At 49.6% G+C, this 22,148-nt stretch overlaps 1 protein-coding gene across 1 annotated transcript in view; it reads left to right on the top strand.

Moving 5' to 3' along the window:
- The first annotated feature begins 2,070 nt into the window (after window positions 1-2,070).
- Window positions 2,071-22,148, top strand: part of Tspan11 (tetraspanin 11) — a 39,307-nt gene continuing 19,229 nt past the window's right edge. Inside the window, exons 1-2 of the mRNA XM_059256916.1 lie at window positions 2,071-2,154; window positions 12,605-12,796. Coding sequence (XP_059112899.1) covers window positions 2,071-2,154; window positions 12,605-12,796 — 276 coding nt within the window. The remainder of the gene's footprint in view (window positions 2,155-12,604; window positions 12,797-22,148) is intronic.

The raw sequence follows: 22,148 nt of genomic DNA on the forward strand, positions 1-22,148 counted from the left end.
ACTGCTCTCTACGGACCTTCAGTCCTGAGCCTTGCACCCATATCCTTCTCATACACTGGAGGAGACCCTGACAGTCCCCTGGGCATAGGCAGATAACACTAGAACTCCTCCTCCTAACCATTATGGTCTTCAACAGTGGCAAAATTAGTCTGTGATTAGTATCTCCAGTGCACATTGATGATAGTACATGAATGAAATGCAAAGCAAATATCCATATGTATGAGATACACAAATAAAATGTATAAGTAAATATCCATATGTATGAGGTCTATGAATGAAACACATAGGCAAATACATGTATGAGATATTCGGTGGCCACAGCCAACATCATGCTCTGAGCACAGCCCAGCTGCAGCACACTTGGCACATGCTGGCACATGCGTTGGTCTTTACTGTTTGTCCTACCAGAGCAGAGAAGTAGCTGTTAGTTATCACATATTCAGACATGTGGTTTAAAGAAACTCCAAGTTTGCTAGAGGTGACCGGCCCAGGGACAATGTAGCAGCTCCAAAATTATCAGAGCCTTGAGTTCTTTGGACATGCTGCACTGCCCTTTCAACCCAGGGTTTACAGTTTGGGGCACAGAGTGGCTGCTTGAAGTCCAACAATAGCATCAGCATGCTAAGTGATCAGGACCAGGTAAAGAGAGATGCAGCCTTTCTCACTCTACAGATGTGCCTGACTTTGTCAGAGATAGAGAATGGTACTTGTTAATGGCAGAGAGATTGACCTATCAGAATGATGTCACAGCTCCAAATCTGTGTGTACTTCACAACATTGCTCAGAGATATATGACCTGAAAATCAGCAGAGTTAGAGAGCTTGACAAATCTCACATGAATGCAGGAGTCTGCCAAAACCCTCCAAGAACCAATGAAACAAGCCGGCACAGAATCAGATCAAGCTCACCTCTAAAAATGGATCCACATTCTTTCCAAGTACAAGGGAGCCCCCTCCCCCACAAAAACAATGCCTCAAGAAACCTATCTGCCCCTTCTGCTAACCTATCATTTGCCTGCCTGTGGCTAACCCTGACCACACATCACTGAGAGGCTGGGATATAACAACACACTCCAGGTGGCGAAGTCCCCAGCTAAAATTGAAAGGTTCTCTTCCAAGAGAAGAGAATGCGTACACCTCCCCTGCTGCCTTCTAGCCAGGAAGTACTGCCAAGCCTCCTCACTATGTGATGCTGCACAGAGAGGTTAAGTGACCTGCCAGAGCCCAGGAGCAGAGACAACCTGCTGAGATGTGTACCTACTGAGAAGCAAAGAGGGCCGATGCCCAGCAGGCCTTCTGGAGCCCCACTGATTTCACAGTTCTCAGATCCTCCATCCAGGGGTCAGAACAAGACAAGGTGGTGTTGAGTCAGACATGGGGCATCTGGGAAGTGGAGTAGGGCTCTCGTTTACTGAGCACACACTGTGTTCCAAAGCCTAGTTAGACCCTGAACTAGGAGGATCTCTCAGATCTTCCTGAGGGTCCTGCAGCAAAGCATCATCTCTGTGCTTACAGATGAGGTCTCTGGGTGGGAGGGCATGGACTTGCCCACAGTACACATTAAGGACTTGAAGCTAGCAATCAACATACAGAGGCTCCTAACTCCTTCTGGCAGAGCCACTAGCCAACTGGACCTGCTTCTTCCTCTTCTGAACAGGTACTTGTGCACAGTGATGCATGCAGAAGTCTTGCTCAGATCTGCAGCTTTGTCAAATGTGCGAGTATCATGAGCAAATGTGAGCATGTGTGCATTCATGTGACAAGAAAACATGTCCTGCAATGGTAGTGAGACAGGGAGACAAAGATCTCTGGAGACCTGTGGGTTAGCCTTGTGTCATAATAATAAAACTGAGATCCGAAAGTCTAGAAAATTCTACCCAGATCACCCTTCCATGATTGTACACCTTCATCTGGGGTCCAAGCTGCACATGTACACCCAGCGCTTCAGCCTCAGACTCACTGGGAAACAGTGACTGGTGAAGCCATTGCAGATCCTTGGTGGGAACGACACCAAGAATCCCCGTGGTATTCCCTACCCAGCATTCTTGTGTCCTCCACAGGCCCAGCTACCATGGCACACTGCAAGACCGAGCAGGATGACTGGCTCCTGGCCCACCTGAAATATCTGCTCTTCATCTTCAACTTCTTCTTCTGGGTAAGTGGAGGCTATGGCACACCCCTCCCCAGACCTGCAGCCTGGCCACTTTCACTTTTGAGTCACTGTACCAGGGTTGACTTCTCCCAAGTCAGAGACCACGCTGGGACCCATCCTGCCCTGCTGCTCAGAGTCAGCTCTGCCCTGGCTATGAAGGCGGGTAGAATCCAGGCTGCAGCTTTCATGGAGTCCATCACAATAGACCCAAGTCAAACTGTCTGTGTACAACCTCATCTATCCTCCCTGTCTCCAGAACATCATGCCCATGTTATCCTGAGTGCTGAAATGATGTCCCCTTCCCACTGAAACCCACTAGCCTTGCCTGGCCATGGTCTCAGAGCTGCACTGTGACAGGGATGGTTTCTATGGCACTTGACACAGGTTTCCCATAGCAGTCTGGCCTGTCTCTCAGAGGGGCTTATCTGTTTAATTAGAAACTCGATACCATCAATCCCCAGAGGGCCTGTAGAGATGTTGCATTTTACTCTAATTCATTTGTTAAGATGGTGTCTCACTATGTAGTGCAGGATGGCTTTGAACTGGTGATCCTCTTGCCTCAGTTTCCCAACTGCAGGGCTTACAGGGGCTTGTCATCACATCTGGTGTTTGTTGATTGTGTGTTTCCTTTTGTGGTCTCACCAGATGTTAGAAAGACTAAGAGGGAAGGTTTGCAGTCAGCAGGGACCCTGGCAGCTGTGGATACTGTGGTCCAGGGCGACTTAATCCAGATCTTTGAGTCTGTTTCTCACATTCTAGTTTGGCAATCATCTCTAGCCTTTTAGCCTGAAAATGCCCCCAAATCAACATCCCGATGAGGTAAGGCTGGGTTCCAGGTACCAGGCAAAAAACAACCCCTCCACCCCCATCTCAGAAACACAGACACAGAGGGACCATAGAGTCACTGGTTCCAAGCTCAGGGTGGTTTCAAAGCATTGGGAAGACCGAAGGCATCAGATACTATCTGTTAAAATGGTGGACATGGTGTTTGCTTAATTATGCTCTATAAAGTTCCTAAAAACAAAAAACAAAATAACTTGCTTTCATCGTCCCAGGAAACACTTCCAGTGCTTAGAATCCTAGCAGAGCAATCATTCTTCCTCCTTTTTCTTCCTTTCTTCCTTTTTTTTGGGGGGGGGTATTTTTAAGGTTTGATGTTGTTGTTTTGTTTTTCGACAGGATCTCATGCTGTAACCCAGGCTGTCCTCAGACCTGTGGCAATCCTCTTAGCTTTAGCTGGGGTGACATGCATAAGCCACCATGCCTGGGTCAGACTTTTCTTTGTAAGACTCTTTTTCCTGACAATAAACGTCTCCTGTGCCCACCTCAGATAATCTCCAAAAGACTGACTAGTATAAAAAAATTAATTACCCACATCTTACCATGTTGGTCTCCTAGGGTGACCAGGACAGAGCACCACAGTCTACAGTCGGGGTGACGTTAACCAGCAGAAATGGTTTTTACTCGCTGTTCTAGGCCTAGAAGTCCATGACTGAGCATGATGCTCAGGTCCCTTAAATTGAACAGAATTTACCAGGGAGGGAATGTTCTGAGAGTGAACTCCTTCCCCATAGAGAAGGTCCCTTCCTATGTGAGACACATTCCAAAGTCCAATTGTTGTGGCTTACCTGAACCCCAGTCATAAGAGAGAGCAGTGTCTGCGTGTCTCCCACCCCTGGGGTCACCATGGCTTCTGCCTTCCTGAAAGAACTACATACAATACTATCTTTCCACATCCTCTAGCCTGCTGCCCACTGCCCCTTTACCTTCCAAATACAGAAACTGACACAGAGCACGGCCCAGCCACCCGGGCTAGGAATGCAATAAAGCACAAATGTAGTGGGTAGCCATTCCAGCTTTGATCTGGAAGTTCACCAATACACAAAGTCCTCTTTCATTAATGCAAAGCACCTCTTGAGTGCAGGTCCACATTGCAGGGCTCTGCCAAAAACCAGCATGGAGCAAAAAGCCCAGGAGACCATCTCAGTGGCCATAATTCCCAGCATTGAAGGATTCTGCATAGGACACCCCAGTGACCTTCCATTCAACTATAGTAGTCAGTGTTACTAGTGTCCTTGTTGAATAGATGGGGACCTGGTTCACCAGGTCAGTCACTGACAGTTGTCTTAGTTACTTTATTGCTGAGACAACATGACCAGAGCATCTCATAGAAGAAAGAGTTCATTTGGGACTTACAGCTTCCGAGGGTGAGCCCATGACCATCATGGTGGACAGCACGGCTGCAGGCAGGCAGAGTTCTAGAGCAGTAGCTGAGCGCTGCATCCTGATCCACAAGTGTGGAGCAGAGAGAGCTAACTGGAAATGGGTGGGCTTTTGAAACCTCAAAGCCCAGCTCCAGCGACACACCTCTTCCAACAAGGCCACATCTCTTAATCCTTCCTAAATAGTTCCACCAACTAAATAGTTCAAACCTATGCGCCTATGGGAGACTTTCTCATTCAAACCACCCACAACAATCGAGCTGCTAGGCAAATCACTTACTCTCACGCTGTTGTTGTTTTTTTATTGTTGTTGTTGGTTTTGTTTTTGTATGTAGAATAGGAATGCTAGAACTGTAAGAATTAGAACTTGCTATTACAGAAATGTCTAGCACAACTGATGGCCTGTATTGGTGTCCTGCTGTTAGTGGGATGAGATGAACCTGTGATGGCCATCTCTTCAGCAGTTCCCTCCATTCCTAGCACTGGGCTTAGAGCTCCAGAATCACGAGCTGCGTAGAAAACAAGGAATGTTCACATGAAATCTTGCTTTCTGAAACTAAACTTGCCTGCATAGGGTGTGATGTCTCTGGGACTTTGCTGTTTTGTCAATAACAGTGTCATTATTACATGTATTATTATACACAGGCCTGAGCGGACCACATTCCCACATCTGAGAAAAACAGAGCAGACCCCACTCTACTCACCTCTGGCAGGACTCAGGCACCAGCCTTCCCATCACCCTGTCCCTGAGGCCTCCTTGGATGAGTCTGGTCAGGGATCTCTGAAGCCACCATTGACATGCCTCCTGGGTGACCCTGAAAAGTAAACGTCCCCAGCTTTCCTGCATGGCTGCCAAAGAGACACTTTTCTTCCTCCCCGCTTCCTTACGGAGCTCCCGTCACCCCTCTGTTGTTCTTTAATTTATTATTTTAATTAGCTGCTTGGCTGTGCTAATAATCAAAATGTTCCCAACCTCCCAGAAGCTCTGCCAGGCTATGGGAGGAGCCTGGGAATGCTGCCTCAGCTCACAGCTTGTCCTGCCTTGAGGGTCCACCCAGGCTTTGGTGCTACCAATGGGGACCTCTTTAAAGACACATAGGTGGCTAAGGAGATGTCCAAGTGGATAAGAGCAGTTGCTGTGCAACCTCGAGAACCTGAGTTCAAATCCACAGCATGTATGACAAAGCCAGTCAGAGAGACAGGCTGGAAACAAGAGGATCGTTGAGCTTGCTGGGTGCAGGCTAGCTCCACGTTCAATGTGAAATCCTGCCACATACATAGGACATCTAGACTCCTCCCATGGCTTCCGAGTATGTGTGGGCATGCATGCCTTGACACACACTTCACACAGACACAACGATAACACACACACACACTCACAGAGAGAAAGAGAGAGAGAGAGAGAGAGAGAGAGAGAGAGAGAGAGAGAGAGAGAGAGAGAGATTAATTCAAGGCTGAGAGTGGGAGCTGAAAGAAACATGGAAGACTGAGCACCACCCACAGGGAAGGTCGGAGACTATCCCCTCAGGAGACCCTCACTTGAGATCCAGCACTTACCCTGCCTGGCCCCACATGGCCTGGGGTGCTGGAGTACATGGAGGGTGCAAAGCTACCTGAAAGGGTCTCCATCTGGGCACCCATGAGGTAGCCAGCTCCCGTACTTGGGCAGAGCTTTTCAGTGAAGCAGCTGTTGGAGGGTATTGGGCGGAACTGCCCTTGGGTCTGGTGTCCAGGCCCTATTTGGAGTGAGTTTGTTCGCATCTCCCATGCAGCATCATCCAATGGGACAGTAAGATTCCTGGATCTCTCTAGTTGCGTGACCGTGGAAATGCCGCTTCTGTCTGGGCCATAATTCCTCCCTCTAGAATGTGAACTTTCCTTTCTATTTTCCCTTCCTTCCTTCTTCCCTCCCTGTCCTATTTTCTTTCTCTTTTCCTTCCTTTCTTCTCCTCCTTCCCTAACGACATCTGCCCTCACTCTAGCACTCTCCCTGGATACCAGGGTAAACGAAGATTAATCAGGAGGCTAATGGGGAGACGATGCAGTGAGTATAACATACCTCCTGTGAGGAGCGTAACTATAGAAACACGCACAAGGCTCGGTGCTGGCACGGGGGCTAGCATGACCGGCTGGGTGTTCGGTATGCCCGACTCCAAACAAGGTTTCCTGTGGCTTCCTGGGAAGGTGAGGCAGCGTCGTGACCCTTCCTCCCAGCTCCAACCCTCTGCGTCCTGTGAGATCTTGCACTCATCAGGACAGACAAGGCTCAAGATGAGAGGGTCAGCGATGCTTTAATTCATGTCATCAAGGGGTATCTAAAACCAAACAGCTGTGAAGAGCTGCAGGTAGAAAGCCACTCCTAGGCCTGCGTGTAACAAGCCCATCCTTACAAAGGTGATCCCACAGAACTGCTCCAGAGCCGACAGCCAATAGGACCTGCGCGTGGACAGAGCTAGGAGAGATACCTACCTGGTATTTGAGAAGTGTTGCTCATTAACAGGATGCAGAGCAGACTCCTGGCCCTCTGCGATCCAGGAGGCTCCAGCCTCGAGCAGTACTGGAGTGCCGCTGACCTCCTGTGTGCTGTGGGTTCAACCAGTGCTGTGAGAACTGAAGCTTCAGCCAGAGACTCAGCTGACTACAGACCGGCGAGTGGAGGTTTGTGTTTTAAAGGTGGCCCACCTGGGGCTGTGGCAGAACTGGAGGTAGAGCACTTGCCTAGCGTCTGCAAGACCCTGGGCTCCATCTCAGCATGCACCCCAAAGCAAAAGGATCCAAGTAGCCGAGGAGACTAAGCTTGGTTCAAACCAGGCATCCCAGCTGTCTCCTCAGCCTGGTCCTAACCTCAGGTTACATCTATCTCCTTTTCAAACGAGACTCTAGTAATTAAAGTCACGGTCCCTCCACCCCGTCGCCTGCAGTAACCCGAGGGCAGGGGCTATGGCAGGCTTGGCCCTAAGAGATTTCAGTAGGCATTAGTGAAAAGACAGAATGATAAAGCATTGATCTGACATTATATATTGGCACTCCCCTAGGCCTTCCTAGGAGCTTCCTAGTGGGCTAGGGGAAAGTCCAGTTGATGTGAGCACAGCCCTCCACCTAAGTGTCATCACGGAGCTCCTGCATGCCAGGAGGGGGTGGGCAGAGGGCTGCCAGAGTAAGGAGTTCAGAGCTCTCCCGCAGAGCTGGAAGTAGGTGCACACTTGTGATGGGCTTGGAAGAAGTTTGCTGGGATAAAGAGAATAGTGTAAGAGGGATGAGAAAGAAAGAGGGATGAGAAATGTGGAGCCTGATGAGCGGCAGTATAGTGTGTCTGGATACATACCGCCACGATGCCAGGCACCCAGACCGTCACCTTGCCCAAGTTCACAGTCTTGTTCACTGGCGCAGCCTTACTTTAGAGGCACTGACAGTGGGTTCAAGAGCAGCAGTCATGCGTTTAGGAGAGGGATCAGGAGATGGCAAGCACGCAAACTTGAGGCCCTGAGTTCGAATCCCCAGAACCTGTGTAAAGCCAGTCACAGTAGAGCACAGTCTGTAATACTACCACTGCTACAGCAAGAGGGGAGGTAGAGACAGGAAAAGCCCTGGAAGCTAGAGGGCCAGTTAGGCTGGTGTGTGCAGTGGCAAATGGAAGACCATGTCTCCGCACAGTGGGCAAAGCGAGAGAAGAGGACCAACACCCGAGGTTGGCTTCTTGCCTCCACATACACTGTGGAGCCATGCTCTCACACACGCACATCCCCACACACCCCATATACACATCATACCACACAGACGTACAAAAATTAAAAAATAACAGAGTTTAAAAAAATAAGAGTGGACATTTCCTGCGTGGCCATTAAAGGCAGAGTACAGGGGAAGGAAAGTGAGAGCTGATAGTTAAAGGCCTCCAGGCGTGCAGGAGAGTCTGGGCCTGAGGCTCTGGTTTGGGGGAAGGTGTACACATCAGTAAGTAGCCTGGTGCAGCTCTGGGTAGAGCAAGAGCTGGAGGCTGACCTGGGACAGGAGCCGAGGTGGACAGTACAGTGAGGACAGGGAGGTGGGCCAAACAGCAGGTGGAATCAGTGTGTAAATGTCACAGAGACACATCAGTGCCCTTGCAAGGGCTGCTAGGTATATGAGTGATGGTACTGTTGAAGAGGCTGCCCAAGGGCTGTTCATGAATGAGGACTGTTGTCCTGAATGGGCCCTATCTAACCCCAAACCTTTAAAGAATGCCGCAGAGTAGGTAGTAAGCAGCCCTGCTCTGCCTCTGCCCCCCCCCAACACACACACATACCCCACATGCCATCACCCTATGTGTTTCCTGCCTTTCCATGCCGCAGGCTGCCCAGCACAGGGCAGAGAACTTTGCCCAAGGCTTTCTCCCTAGAGGCCCCACAGTCCTTCCTGTATCCACAGCAGAGAAAGCCTACCTGTGAAATCCTGACCAAGAAAAGCTCTGTAATTGCTCTCACACCCTCCGCCTGCTTCCCTACAGGTCTGCACTTTAGTTCCATCAGGCCTTGGGCAAGGATGGCTGCTCCCGCCAGACCAAGTGCCCTGGATCACACAAACAGCCTTTTGGCAATGTGATTCTTCTATAAATGAACAGTTTCTTCAGTGGCCCTGTGTGGGTGACCATCTCTGCCCCTCCTGTCTTGCTGTGTCTTTATCCAGCCCCCCCCCCATGCCCTGCCAACTTACCTGCCACAGTGTTTTCTGGCCCACTGGTTACAGGCCATGGCTGAGAAATTCAGTAACGATCTGACAGAAGACCATCTCTGTCCTACAAAGAGCTGAATGCTACAGAATCAACTTGATGCAAACGGCTGGAGAAATGGGTTCTGGGGTCAGTGCCCCACCCCCACAGCCCTGTCCAGTGGCTCAATCTTCAGATAAAGACATCAGGACTTAAAGAAGTTGCTGTCCAACTGCCATACAGCTAATCGTGCAACCAAAAGAACTTGGCCCAGTCTTGCTGGCTTCTGCCCTCCGGTGACACCTTCTGGTAACCCATCCCAACACTGAACATTTTTACTTCATGTTCAGAGGTGACCAAGTTCCATACAAGAAATCAAAGGCCCCGAAGGACTTAAGACCCTCTCGTTCCATTTCTCATGGCTAGTTATAGTACTGGCCCCTCAGTAAGTACCCTACTCTATTAGCTGGAATTCTCTGGGGAGGGGGATCTTGGGGTCCCAGACCCATTGATTCAGACTATTCTTTTGCCGTGTTCAGGTCATCAGACCTAGCGTGAGCTTGTCTTCTAGACCTTGTCTAGACCCCTCCCAGACCCTGTGTTGTGGCTGGGGACCCAGCTTCCCTACAGGATCAGCTGCTTTGCAAGATCTGCGAGTACTGGGGCAAAGCACTCTGCTCAAGTCCTGAACCTAAGTCAACAGCTCTTGGGGCACCTACTTCTAGGGAAGGGCACAGCCGTGATCTGCAGTACTTCACACAGCGCCACCTACTGGGAAGAGGATGGGATGCTTAAAACCGTGCTGTGATTCTCCAGAGGGGCTTCTGGGAACTTTATAAAATGTCCCTGTGTGAGTCTTACTCCCAGTGGTGCTGATTGGACTGGGTCCCTGCCCTGGTGTTTCATGGATCCCCAGGTGATTATGCAGCCACAACTCTGAGGATCTGGTGAAAACTTGGAGACTTACCTGGATGTGTGCCTTGCCCACGGTGTATGAGCAGATTCCAGCCCTGCCCAAATGCATTACCTTATCTGTTAAATGATTCTTTTATCAGATTCTGAGTGGCTTCCTGTGCCCCAACAGATTAACTGTCCCAAGGCCAGTCTGAGTCTATCCTTCTGCGGGTCCAAAATATGGGTGCTCAGGTTACTCCCTGACTTGGGAAAGAGTGGGGGCTCAGATTTAACCTGCCTAGTAGAAAATGTGCCCCCATTTCCATACAGAGATTGCACCCATTAAACGCTATGTTTCCCAGCTTTTAAATGGCATTTTAACTCATCATGGTCACACTGACTGTCTTACGATGTTCGGTATCTCTGCTTGGCAGTATCCTATATTTTTAGATAATTTGTTTTGAAGGAGAATGGAGAGAGAGAGAGAGAGAAAGAGAGAGAGAGAGAGAGAGAGAGAGAGAGAGAGAGAGAGAGAGAGAGAGAGAGAGAGAGAGATTAGTTAGTTTTTAGTTAATGTACTGTGTTTGCTTGGCAAAGACCTCAAAATGTAAGATCCTTGGAAGAAAGTAACTCAAGGGGACTTTAGTAGTTGTAGATTAGAACCACCAATCTAATGAGGCCCCCTCAACTTGAAAGATGGAAGAACCGAGGGCCAAAGAGATTAAAGAGTCATTTCCCAGCCAAATTGTTCAAAGTTGATCCTCACTCAAGCTTTTTAGCCAATACAGTTACATAAGAGGATGGTGGGGGTAATATTTTACTCTAAGTTCCCAGTGGCCATGAAAGCTGACCAACAGGGGTATCCATTAGTCAGTCAGTCACATCTGTTGTTCAGTTACATCAACCCAGACTCAGAGAATCCATGTTCATAGAATTTGTGTGGGGCCTCGATAACCTCCCCTCACAGGGACTCTAAAACTCAATTGTGTCCTGGGATTCCTGACATTTGTAGGCTGTCATTGCTTTCTTTATTCCAGGAAGAAAAAGTGTTTCCCAGTACAGTGTAAGGTGCCATTCATCAAGAGATACACCCTAAGTTTAGAGAGGTAAAAGCGGAAGGGGGAAACCACGCATCACACAATGGAGACAATGTTAGCCTCTCCAGTTCCATTTAGCAGCACGGCTGTGGTCCTATGTGGTGCCCTTCTGCTGACTTCTCTCACTTGGAGGTACCAATGGAGATAAAAGAGTGCTTGGAAGGAGTCATCCATTTGAACAGCAGAAGCGGAGGAGCAGGCACACCCACTCTGTGGGATCCAAGGACAGTCCTGTCTCTGTCCTCAAAAGACCTGGCCCTGAATCAGTTCTGAAACTAATGGTGTCATCCTGGGCACGCTGCTGTTCTCTGCAAGCCTCAGTTTCTTCCCTCGTCTGCTACACAGAGCTAATACAGCCTTCCCCACCCTCCCAGGATGGCCATAATATTTAGACAAGAAATTGGCAGAGTACATGCCAATCGCATGATGTAGGTACCTGGTGTGTGTTAATTGCTAAGAAGAACCCCCCAAGCATTGTTCCACTGAGGTCTGTGACTGCACAGAACAGAGAGTGGGGAAGTGACCACAGAGTCATTGTGGTACAGATGCGGAACCTGTTACAGGGATGAGCATCCAAGGTGTGGGCAGAGATGGAGTGGGACAAGAGCAGGCTTCTCTAGCTTTAACCATGCTAAGACCTCTAAGGAATCCTACACTATCCATCTGGAGTAAAGAGTCCATTTTGAAATGGAGACCTGGAGAGCAGGGAGAAGTTGACCTTCCCAGGATCAGGGGGCAGAACTGTTCAGAAGTCCATCAGCCCTGCGCAAATGGTCCTCATATTCCATACGCGGCACCTGGAATACACGTGTGGTGTATACATGCATTCTACTTAAGCATCACACCCACCAAGATGGCTCTTCGGCCTCATAATCCCTGGAGGCTGACCTGGCTGTGCTCCATGACATCCCTCCTCAGAAGCAGCTCTCAGACCAGCAAGTGAGCAGGCTCCTATCTGGCCCCATCTCAGGATCAACCAGAGTATGCCAGTTAGCAAAGAAGGAAACCCAGCTCCCTCCCAATCCTGTGTAAGAGTGGGAGGAACATGGACACCTTTCCAGGGAGCAGGCACTGTGGACACATGCCAGCTCTCCATCCCTCCTGGATCTGTCCCTCCTAGAAGCAAGGCCTCAGGCAGGGCACCTTTCCTTAGTGAGCCTGTTTCTTTACCCACTGTCCAAATGTGAGCACGGACCAGCATAAAAGGCCCTCTGGGAAAATTGGAGAGACCAAGGAGCACTCAGGGGAAAAGACCACCCAGAATGGCATGGGGAAGGCAAAGGGTCTTTACCCCTCGTCGGTAAGAGGCATAGATTTGAACTCAGACTTAGATTCGAAATCTCTCTGCATCTGGGATGTGTGTGGCCTGGCAAGTCCACCGAACACCTGAAGCCTCCATTTGCTCATTTATAAACTAACAGAGAAATTCTTCCTTTAGGCCCTTTGGGAAACTAATTGACAAGGTGACTAAAAAGGGTCTGGTGCCCAGTGGGCACTAGACAGGTGGCAGCTGGCGAAGCCTCAGGTGCCACCTGATCCCCCTTGTGTCTCCGCAGGTAGGTGGGGCAGCTGTCATGGCCGTGGGTATCTGGACACTGGTGGAGAAGAGCGGCTACCTCAGCGTTTTGGCCTCCAGCACATTCGCTGCCTCTGCCTACATCCTCATCCTCGCTGGTGCTCTTGTCATGACAACTGGCTTCCTGGGCTTCGGGGCCATCATCCGGGAGCAGAAGAGCTGTCTCTCCACGGTGAGTGTCCCTCTGTCCCTCTGTGGAGACAGGGAAGCATCACACATGTCCCCCAGGCTGGGACGAAGTAGGGCACTTGGGATCCTGGGGAGCCAGAGCAGGGTGGTTGCTATGGGGACTGTGGTGGCTATGCTCTCCAGGTACATAGGACCTAAGCCAGGAGGTCAGCCTTAGCAATTCCCACGGTAGTTTCTAGAGTCTTCCTTCTTCCTCTTCCTCTTCTTCCTCCCCTTCTCCTTTCCTTTCCTCTCTTCTATTTCTCTTCCTCTCTTTTACTCCTCCTCCTCTTCCCCCTCAAATCTTCTTCCCTTTCTCCTCTTCCTTCTTCTGTCCCTCCTTCCTCCTCCATCTTGTCCTTTCTCTGCCTTTCCCTCCCCTCCCCTTTCTCCCCCACACCCCCATCTCTTCCTCCTCCAGACTTTAGCAGGCAATTTCCACATAGATGCAAAGATTGAAAACAGGGCTATGGTGACCCTCTATGTCCCATCACCCAGAGTTCACCTTGTCCTCTCATGGTCGCCTTCATCGGGTGTACACCCGCCCTGCCCATGTCCTGCACTCGGTTGTGAAGCAGCCCCAGACACTGAGTCATCTGTGCTCCAGCATACGACTCTCAAGCCTAAGGGTCCTTCATCACAGCTAAAAGCAATCAATAGCCAGTCCTTAACGTCAGAAATAATGAGGTGGCTTCTGACTTCCCCCAGCTGACCCACAAAGTGGTGTTTCTTTTTAAGTTTGTTTAATTAGCCCATGTGTTGATTTGTCTCTGAAGTCTCTTTCTACCTCTGGATTTGTTGAAAGATCCCATGCTTCATTCTATGGATTTTTAGTTTTTTTTGGTTTTTGGTTTTGGTTTTTTTTGGGTTTTTTTTTTGTTTGTTTGTTTTTTTTTTTTTTTTTGGTTTTTTTTTTTTGTGTTTTTTTTTTTTTGTTTTGTTTTTTTTTGTTTTTTTGCTATACCCCTGTATGTTATTTAACATACACTCCTAGCAGTTAGTGCCATGGAAAGGCTTGATCAGGCTTAACTGATTTGGTCATTTGTAGAGAGCATTTCATGGCTGGCATTTGTAGGCACCATAGACTCCATGACATTTTTTCCTGAGGGTTTGGGGGAGACCCATAGGAGCTGCTCAGGGTCAGGAAAAAGTCCAAGGAGGAATCCACACAGACTCCTAGGCTGAGACCACCCCTTACACCCAGTACCCTTGTCTGTGGCTACTTCCCATAACCTAGAGGTCTCTCTGGACCCACCTCAGAGAACCAAGTCTGATGTCCAAAAGAGAAGAAACAGAGAAGACTGACAAATGCCTTTGTTTTTCAAGGAAACCTAAGCTGAAAAAACAGATCCAGATTTCAAAGAGAAATCAGGGTGAGCCTGAAAGGAAGCAGGCAACGGGAAGAAGCCCCACAGGGCTCTTGAGCTCCCTATATCCACTCCGCACCCCACCTCCCAATATCCACCGTACACTGTGCAGCTCCGTCTTGCACTTGTCCTTGGGAGTGGGAGGCAGGGGCTGCTGTGGGGAGCCTGAGGCCTGGCCCCTGCAGCAGCTTTCAAAGCAGCGACCTAGTTTTTGGCCTGGATATAAAAGCCGCTCTGTGCAGGCCCAGCTGGATGGTGCTCCCATTTTGAAGAATTCCTTCATTTTCCTCTGAGGGAGAGCCTGGAGCCAGGGTGCTGGCAGGGTACATGGTGATATATAGGGTAAAGTTCCATGGGGAATCAACCTTCAGGGTGTGTACTCTGAGCCTCTTTCCAGCCGTGAGGCAGAGGTGCTGGGAGGCAGCCACAGCTTGCCTGGCTATCTCTCATGTAGCCTGGCAAGAGCAGGGTCATCTCCTGAAGCCCATAGGAATGGGTCCTGGGAAAAGCCCCCACACCCTGCCCTACACATACACACACACACACACACACACACACACACACACAGCTAGAGCTAGGGGATGCTCAAGTGCCTTATACATTATGGTGCAGTATTCCAATACAGTCTATACATCTCTTTAAAATCATCTTTAGCTACTTACAATACCAAACACCATGCAAATACCACATAAATAATTGTATCTTATTGTTAAGGGCTAATGGTGACATTCTGTACACACTAAGTACAGACACACCACAGCAGGCCAGTCTCCCTCACATGCTACCCAAAGCTGGTTGACCTCATGGATGTAGAGAGCCAACTCTGTCTCCAACAGATCGTGAAGAGTTGGCCACCTGAGGTCCATGAGAGTCTTTGGTATATCCCAGATCTGACCATTTCATCTGGAAGAAGACACTGGGTTATAGCTAAGAACTCAAGCAAAGACTTGTCCTGTGCTTCACAGACCAGACCTGTGGTGATGTATTGTGTACCCTAATAAACTTGCCCTAGGATCAGAGTACAGAGCCAGCCACTAGATTATACATAGAGGTCAGACAATGTAGTCATACACCTTTAATCCCAGCACTTGAGATATCATGCCTTTGTTTGGGAAGCACACACGCCTTTAGTCCCAAGAAGTAATATGGCAGGGCAGAGAAAGGTATACAAGGTGTGAGGAAACAGGAACTCACTCTCTTTAGGCTGAGGATTTTGTAGAGGTAAGAACTAGTGGATGGCTGTTCTGCTTCTCTGATCTTTCAGCTTTCACCCTGACATCTGGCTCTGGGTTTTTTTTTATTAAAATACCATCTAAGATTTGAACAACACAGACCTCATGGAGACAGAGTCTCATAGGGATGGGATCATGCTTAGAGAAAGACCTCTTTCCTTTGCAGACTCAGCTCCTGGGTCTGTGTCCTGCTGGGCTCAGAGAGGCGGGGAGATCTAGGTGAGCTGTTGCCCTGGCCCCTGGGACCTGTCCCAGGAAAACAGGATGCTAAGCCCTGTGCCTCCATCCTTCCTACCACAGCCTCTGCCTTACAGGGCATCTCAGGGAGCAAGAAACAGAGGAGCAGCCTTCTGCTGGGGAGACCAGGGCTCCTTGTTGTCACACTAAGAAGGAATGCAGACTCTGTCCCTTGAGGACCCAGCTTCTGACTCAGCCATCCATCTCAGGGGCACAGCTTGCTGACGACACAGACGGCCACTGTTCACTGAGCACCGCCTGCTGCTGCTCACACTCCACCAACCCTGCGAAGGCATGGCCATCTGCACTGTTCCCAGCACTGGTGCACGCTAACTCACTCAGGCCTCACACGCCCACACACTCAGACTCATGGTGTGCACTTGAAAGGAGCTGGGGAGCAGGTACAGGTGAAGTGACCTGCCTAGAGAGGGGTCACTGGGAGGGGCAGGTAGGAGACAGGAAGCAATCAACCTGTCAGGGAGGGGTGGGACACACAAAGAAAGGCCAGAGGGATGTCATTGGTGCCTTTGAATGTCAGCAGGTCAGAGTGGGGAAGTTGGGAAGAGAAATTTACGGCAGGGCCCAGTAAATGTCTGGTCCACCTGGTCACTAGTTACTGGAGTGCTCACAATTGAGGAGTTGAGGCAGTGAAAAAATACAACACATACCTATAGGCCGGGGCAAATGGTCCATTTCCTGTACTCTGACCTGGTACATCTATCTCCAGAGAGGCAAGATTCACTCTCCTTTACAGCTGAGGAGCTAGGCCTGGAGATGTGGAGTGGCAGGGAACCCAGCACGCAGGACCCCCCCCCCTGCTCCCCTACGCTTAATGGTTCTACAGTCAGGTCTAGAGTCTGCCCAGAAAGCTAAACAGAAGAACGTAATCTCCAGATATGCTTTCAGATCAGAGATACAAAATGTGGCAGGCTGTCTGTCCACCTATGACTGCATGTGTGTGTGCACATACACACACACACACACACACACACACACACATGCGCGCGCGCATGCACGCACGTACTCTCGCATGCACGTACGCTTATACACACATTCTGAACCTTCTTTTTCAACACATTCTGAAGCTTTATCAGAGCTCCACCCGAGGTGGGATGTAGGAGCCCCTTTCAAGGATCACCCACCCACACATTACAGAGCCACCCTTCCTCACCAGGCCGCATGCTCTCTGTGGCACCCCAGCAGCACTGACCACATGGCTAGTAGCTCCACTTTGGAGTGAATCAGGGATTGAGCTGCCAGGGACAGGACCCCAGAAATCACCCTCATTCTTTGCATTTCATTTGGAAAGAGGCCAGAGGTCCTGAGTCATGAGAAGGACATGAGCCTGAGACCTGCTAGGAGGCACATAGGTGGAGAAGACAACCTGTCTGTGCAGTAGATAAGGCCCCGGAGCTTATGAATTCACCCGACTTTCTGGGCCCAGGCAAGTGTCTCTGGCTAAGAAAGACATGGAGAGTAATGTCTATAGGAAGGGGCTGATAGGGAAGTGCGCTGGGGCTTCAGAAGATGAGGGCTCATCCCAGCAGGCCACTGTGAGGTTTTCCTCGTTGCAATCTGAGTGCATTTCAATTGGGGGCCTTTCTTAGTGAGTCCAACAAAGCCAGCTGTGTTGACTTGGTCTCTACGCAACCATTGCAAGGTCTACTCTTTGGGGCATGTGTGCTGATCAGGGAAATACTCTCCAGTTCTCTTGGGAACTAGAGCCTTAGCTATAGGATCTGATCCTTGGGGACTTCCTAGGTCACTGACTTCAAGTGCACAGAGGACTACTCTGTGGCTGAGTAGAGGGTAGAGCAAGACAACTTAGGGAGTCACAGTTAGACTGTGGGGGCTGGGTCCTGGTACCCTCCAAACATCTTCCCGTTACAGCTTCTATGGAGGATGTGGCCTCACCCAGGCTGTGGGCATGCTGGGAATAGTGGCCCTAAAAATAACTGCTAATTTAGGTCCCTTCTCAAAGGAGTTCTGCTATGATGTGTTGATTGGAGCCATGTTTTTATGATCTTTACATAACGTGGCTTCCCTGGACCTTATTCTTCCTCATTACCCTCACACCATCTCCCCTGTAACAATGGGGTTACTACGGTGGCTAGGAGAAGCTGGGTGACTCATCCAGGCTGGAGGTTGCACAGCAAGGTGGACAAGCTGCTGTAAAAACTGCTTTTGAGCCCCAGCCCAGATACATCTGCCCTGAATTCTAGACTTTGTCCTCCCGGCCAACAAAGCCTCAGAAGCCCGGATGGAAGCGTTGTGATTCTGGGTCCCTGGTTTTCAGAAACTGGGTTCTAGAACTTACTTTTTTCATCCATCCCCTCCCTAAAAATAAAAAAAGCTCCTGACAAAGACCCAGTTTAGTCTGAGCCATCCATCATGCTCTTCATTTGGCTGAGGATAGAAGTTTGCGGGGCCCACATTCCAAATTCTAAATATAGGCCCCTCCTTTGATCTGGATGGCATGGGTCCTGGTCATCAGCTTTCAGCTCAGATGGCCTGAATTATCTGTCTCTCTCTTGTAGTCTTAGCTAAAATAGAAGACCTGGTGTGAATAATTTAAAATCCATCCCTTTTCCCCTCTGCAGAGTTCTCATGCCAAGCCGATCACTGCCTCAGCGTCCGAAAGGATGAGCTATTCCTGTCCCCAAGGAGTGTCTGCTTCTTAGGAAAGTGACTTTTAGGGGTGGCAGAGATGCCAGGACAAAGGGTGCAGGAGGGAGGAATAGCAAGCCTCGGTGCAAGTAGGCTAGCCTCTCTCAAGGCATTTCCTGGGAACGTTCGATGCCACTCCTACCCACTGCAGTCCGACTTGGGTGCCCATCATTCCAATGCCTGTCCTTCATCTTTTCCCTTTTCTCTTCTGGGACCACTTTGTGTAGAGCTGGCCGCGCTGTGCTTCTCCTCTGGGGCTTCCTGCCGCCTTCATCTGATTCAAGATTTCACAAGGAAGTTAAGACGGAGTGGGGGCGGGGAGATGAATAAAGGCAAGGCGGTCATCTGCAGAAAACAGAACACTTCTAAAGCAACTTATTCATCTCTTTAAACCAAAGCTGGGCTTTAAATCTGCTTGTGTTAGTTCAAGAAAGCACTGACGTTAACTTCCTGGTTAAACAAGTCAGAGTTCAATGCTTGAAAGGATAGTGAGCCAGGAAGGGGGTGACTCTGGGTGCTCTACTTGTCCCCATCTGTCCTTGGGCTACCTTAGTCACTGCTTCTATACTAGGCAGGGCAGAAACACAGAGAGAGGAGGCTCTGGGCTGTGGTGCTTGTGAGCCTGCTGGTGCAGATGTGAATCTCAGCAGTCGTGTTTGTATACGGCATGCACACGAGCACACACACACACACACACACACACACACACACACACACACACACACACACTTTTCCTGTCCTCACTGAACAGTGGCACAGAGCCAGGGAAATCACTAGTACGGTGTGGGATGCTCATGGAAGCAGGCAGGTGTCTACAGAGGCTGTGATGCAGAACTGTGACGAAGCAGACACATCAAACAAACATGTCTAACAGCTGCTGGGCCCTAGTCTCTCGTCCCAAGATGACAAAGCTGCTGGCTGGACCCCTGAAGGTCAAAGTATCATAAGGAGCACCTCCAAGCACAGGGCACTGGCTTTACAGTCTCCACATCTTTCCTGCACAACCATCTATGGACTCCGGTCCCCTTCTGGGAAGGCCGTCTAGACCAAGGGGCAGTTAGACTGTACTTGAGGAGGCTGGAGAACTTGATCTAAAAGGTGGGTGGATGGTTCGACAGTTGGTTGTGTGAACCATGAAAGAAGGGAGGAAGCAGGAGGAGCTGATGACAGCAGCATGAAGAGAAGAGTCAGGTGTCAATGGCTTCCCTCTGACCTGTAAGACTGCCTAGAGGACAGCTTTTATGACAAATTGGTCTCCTAAGATGCCAAGAACTCTGTTCCCAGTACTGACCCACACTGTCACCCAGGCAAGGTTCTGAAACATACAGTCTCTGGATGGGTATTAGACACCTTCAGGTCCCTCCTAGCCAAGTGTGCATCAACCCAGGAGTGTTGTTTACTTCTACCTAACTTCTGATGGTGCAAAAAAAGCCCTTGGATGTGCCTAGATCTTGTAGCCAGGTTCCTGCCTCCTCCCCTAGGTCTTTGGCCGGGCCTTGCAAGAAGCCCTCTTGTACCTAACCATATCTCTGTGCACCACTGCTGCAGCCCAGCCTTGGAAGCATGGGCAGCAGTGGTGCACATCCCTGCACACGTCCTCATGCCTGGCAACCTGAAAGATAGCTCCCCTCTTTGGGTGCCCAGCTCTCATTACTGAGCCTGTGAGCCAGGCTGCAGAAAGCACCCCAGGAAAGATCGTCAGAACAGCAGGGAAGTGGTGGACGGTGGAGAGAAGGGGTCATTTACAGAACTGTACCCCCTCCCCCACTTGGCTCTATCCAAGCCACTGAGTCTTCGCATACCCATCCTGGGAAGGAGGCACAAATAGAGGTGTTGTGTTACTTTTCCTAGAGACACAAGAATCTATTCATTCCAAATGTGCACCAATGATGCACCAAAAAAATGAACTCACCCAAGTCTACCTTGTGGAAGCAGTAGTTGCACCCCAGTAACTTGCTGTTACTGTTACAAGAATCCCAGGTACTTTCAGGAACACAGGTGACCCTCAGGGATCTGCTTCACTGAAGGACCCATCCCAGTATGGTTGCCAACTGGAAATAGCTGTGTGTCTGAGCTCCCCATAACTAGCAGGTGGCTCACTGAAGAGCCTCCTCTCCCTCGCAAATACTATTTTTATAACCTTGGGGAAACGACATTGTGAATCTTTTCGAGTCTCCTGATCCCTGTAAGTTCCCTGAGCTTCCGGACTCTTATGAGTCAGCTCGCCCCTTTAGGAGGGAAGGCTTCAATTTGGAGGAAATAGCTACACAAGAGAGAAAGATTGCCTTCCTCTCGAGGTCAGAAACATGGCAACGGGCCTTGGGGGTGAGGTTCCCTCTGCCTTGGGACCAGGAGAGGTGGCAGCAGACATTTGGCTGCGTCCCCTTCATTCCAAGTCCTGGACTTGACTGTGGAAAAGCCTTCATGATGACTGTTGGTGGTCAGTGCCCTAAACAACACTGAGGTTTAAGTGATACCTCAGTCAGTTGAAATGTAACACCCTGAAGCTAGAGGTCTTGGGACTGGAACATCCTATAATAACTCATGAAGCTGACTAAAATACATGGCTTTCCATTTGCAGCCAGCAGCCTCAGCCTCTCTAGTTTCAACAAGCTTATGTGCCTCATTCAACCCACCAGAGTAGAGAATGTGATGTCCCAAGGACAGGCTGGTCCCAAAGCAAGGACACAAGACCTACTCATCAGAGAGGAGCTGGAGCTGCTGTGGAAAGCTATGTACAACAGCAGGATGTACAAAGGAGGAAGGAGGCCCTATCAGACTCTTCCTGGCATGCTTTGTGAGCATGCTGCACAAACACACCCTTCCCACCTCAGCTTGCATTTAATGCAAGACTCAAAGTGTACCAGGCTTTTGCTTTTGGGCCACCAACCAGCTCCCAAATAAACACATGGAGACTTCTTATTAGCTATGAATGCTTAGCCTAGCTTAGGCTCATTTCTTGCTAACTCTTATAACTTAACCTGTTTCTCTTCATCTATGTTTTGCTTTCGGGCTTTTTACCTTTCTTTCTTTATGTCCTACACTATGTCTGCTGGCTGGTGGCTGCCTGGCTGGCCCTGGGCATCTCCCTTTTTTTCTCCCTCATTCTCTCCTCTCTTCTCGATCAAGCCTAGATTTCTCTTCCTGCTTATTCTCTCAGCCCGCCAGCCCCGCCTATCCCTCTCCTGCCTAGCTATTGGCCAGTTTAGTAACCTTAGGCAGGCAAGGTGAAACAAATGCAACACGTCTTTACATAATTAAACAAGTGTAGCAAAAACAAATGTAACAGGTCTTTACTTCATTCACCAAGGCAGCAGAAACAAATGTAACACACCTTTACACAGTTAAAGTAATATTACGAAGCATAAACAAATGTAATCCATCTTTTACATCATTAAATATTCCACAACACCAAAGGGTGGGAATGTCACCCCAGTCACACACACTGGACTCCCAAGACAGGCCACCTTCTGTGCCATTACCTCCCAAACCAGTCTACCTTTCTCTGTACCCAATCATTGCCACCTCCAGCATCGTGTTCTATAGAAGCAGCTTTGGGGGTTTGGTTTGGTTTTACAGCCCGTTACCTTCCTCCAGCACCCCTCACCTCCAAACTTCTGCAGCCAATGCTTCATTATCCATGGAAGGGTTGAGGCTGAGCCATCAGACTCGACAGGTATTTGCAACACATTTGTTCCGGATTTTCCTTCTCTTCTGGACACAGTGAGGGGACAAGAAAAAGGACTGTGACCTTGATATTGGTTTGAAGTCTAGTGGGGAATACAGGACCCTGTGCTGAAACAGTTCCTCTCTGATACTTTGCCCCCCAAGGCCTAGGACCTTTCCTAACCCA

Source organism: Peromyscus eremicus, chromosome 3 (assembly GCF_949786415.1).
Source record: "Peromyscus eremicus chromosome 3, PerEre_H2_v1, whole genome shotgun sequence".
Taxonomy (NCBI): domain Eukaryota; kingdom Metazoa; phylum Chordata; class Mammalia; order Rodentia; family Cricetidae; genus Peromyscus; species Peromyscus eremicus.